At 35.9% G+C, this 1,760-nt stretch overlaps 1 protein-coding gene across 1 annotated transcript in view; it reads right to left on the reverse strand.

Moving 5' to 3' along the window:
* The window catches only part of LOC102298879 (apolipoprotein D), a 3,594-nt gene extending 2,164 nt beyond the window's left edge, over positions 1-1,430 (reverse strand). Inside the window, exons 1-3 of the mRNA XM_005932142.3 lie at positions 1,310-1,430; positions 558-673; positions 321-457 (exon numbers count right to left, since the gene is read on the reverse strand). Coding sequence (XP_005932204.1) covers positions 321-457; positions 558-668 — 248 coding nt within the window. The 5' untranslated portion in view covers positions 669-673; positions 1,310-1,430. The remainder of the gene's footprint in view (positions 1-320; positions 458-557; positions 674-1,309) is intronic.
* Positions 1,431-1,760: the final 330 nt, after the last annotated feature.

Consider the following 1,760-nt stretch of genomic DNA (forward strand, 5'->3'; position numbering starts at 1 on the left):
TTCAGGTTGTAAATCGTGTTTTTAAAAAGTAACTAAGTAATTAATTACTTTTGAAAATAAGTAATCAGTAAAGTAACGGGATTACTTTTTGGGGGAAGTAATCAGTAATTAGTTACTGATCACTTTTTTCAAGTAACTTGACCAACACTGATGACTACTGAGTCCGGTGCCATCTCTGGATGCTCGAGGAATAAAAAGAACCGGGGTAAAACTGATTTCTTAACATAAGCTTATCTAACTCTACTGACAAATGAATAGTATCAGTCCATCTAACCTATATTCCAGTCATCAATCCATAGACCTGATCCTTCAGTACTTACTGGTTCTGGGGGTCCCACACCTGTGAGTACGACACTTGAACAGACCCATCTTCCATCATGGTGTTTTCCTCCCTGATGCACTGTCCTCTTCCAAAAATATCGGGCAGCTTTTCAATCTCATACCACTTACCCATGTACTGTAACAAAAAAAAACAAACAAACAAACAAAAAAACCACCCAGCTATGAGTTCTGCACTAAAAAATGTTTACTCTGGATGCATATATCTCTTTGCTCACCGGTTGAAGGGTGAAGTTAGATTGCACCTCTGGAATAGGGCAGGCACCCCAGTGAAAAGTCTGAGCTGAGATCGCGGGGACCAGCAGGAGAAGAAGGTACGTAGCAGACATGGTTCCTTTAGAAGATAAAGGGGGGATTGCAGAAGTTATGTTATGCAGCAGTTATACATGTCTCAGTTCATCCAGCCTTTTTAATACACGTAGAGAGTGTGTTTCACTCTATTTCTAAAGTTGAAAAATGTCATCACCTTTTATACTGAAAGGTTAACGGAAACTAAATTCGATTCCTTTTTTTCCTCACTCTTAAGATTTGAAGCAAGTTCCCCATTTAGTTGTGAAATGGTTAGAAGGTCACAGATTTATTAAATTAGATAGAAGAAAGCGACAGAACAAAGTTTTGCATTCTGTGAGGGTTAACTATTGTAGCAAATATTGTCACACCTGTTTTCCTGGTTTCAGAAATGCTTTCTGTGAGACACTGCGAAGCATGTGTTCAGCACCATGTCATAATCATTAAAAATATATATTTTAATACGGACAACAAGCATATGGTAAATGCAATCTGTAAAGATATCAGAATACATTCTGATTTAGGATAACACAAAAAAATGATAAAAATGAGTGAAAATTAATGCTGGAGTGAGTATTACAGAAAACTGTGTTTAAAAATATCAACATTGCTAAAACAGTACAAATTTTCAATTGAGTTTGGTGTTTTTTCTGTTAAAAAAAAAAGTAATTTAAGATCTTACCTGAGCTGTGTGCGAATGTCAGGTGAAGGTCCGAGGCTGGGAGAAACTGAGTGTGTGAGCTCTAGGAACAAACATTTTATATACAGTTCACAGAACAACAGAGGTTGGCCTCCACAACACGTCAAACAGCACTCACCAGCTCCTTATCGCTAGTCATAAGAATATTCTTTTGTTGTGAAATGTCACTGGGATAAGGGTTAAATATTATTGATTACATTTTTTCCATTCAGGCCTCATATGTTAATGCTCACTTTATCTCAGATTTGCTTTGTCATTATGCAATGTGTTTTTTGCTATTATTGAAAAATTTACCTTTTTTTTTAGGTAAATTACATGATAGATAAACTGTCAGCTTTAACTATTTGAAGCTGACATTTCTCTTCTTTACATAAATCATAGTTCACTGTCACTCGCAAGGTTAATAATAGTTAACATAAAAATAAACCAAGCT

Source organism: Haplochromis burtoni, unplaced genomic scaffold (genome assembly GCF_018398535.1).
Source record: "Haplochromis burtoni strain Fernald_Lab_line unplaced genomic scaffold, NCSU_Asbu1 Contig_155, whole genome shotgun sequence".
In the NCBI taxonomy this organism is placed as follows: domain Eukaryota; kingdom Metazoa; phylum Chordata; class Actinopteri; order Cichliformes; family Cichlidae; genus Haplochromis; species Haplochromis burtoni.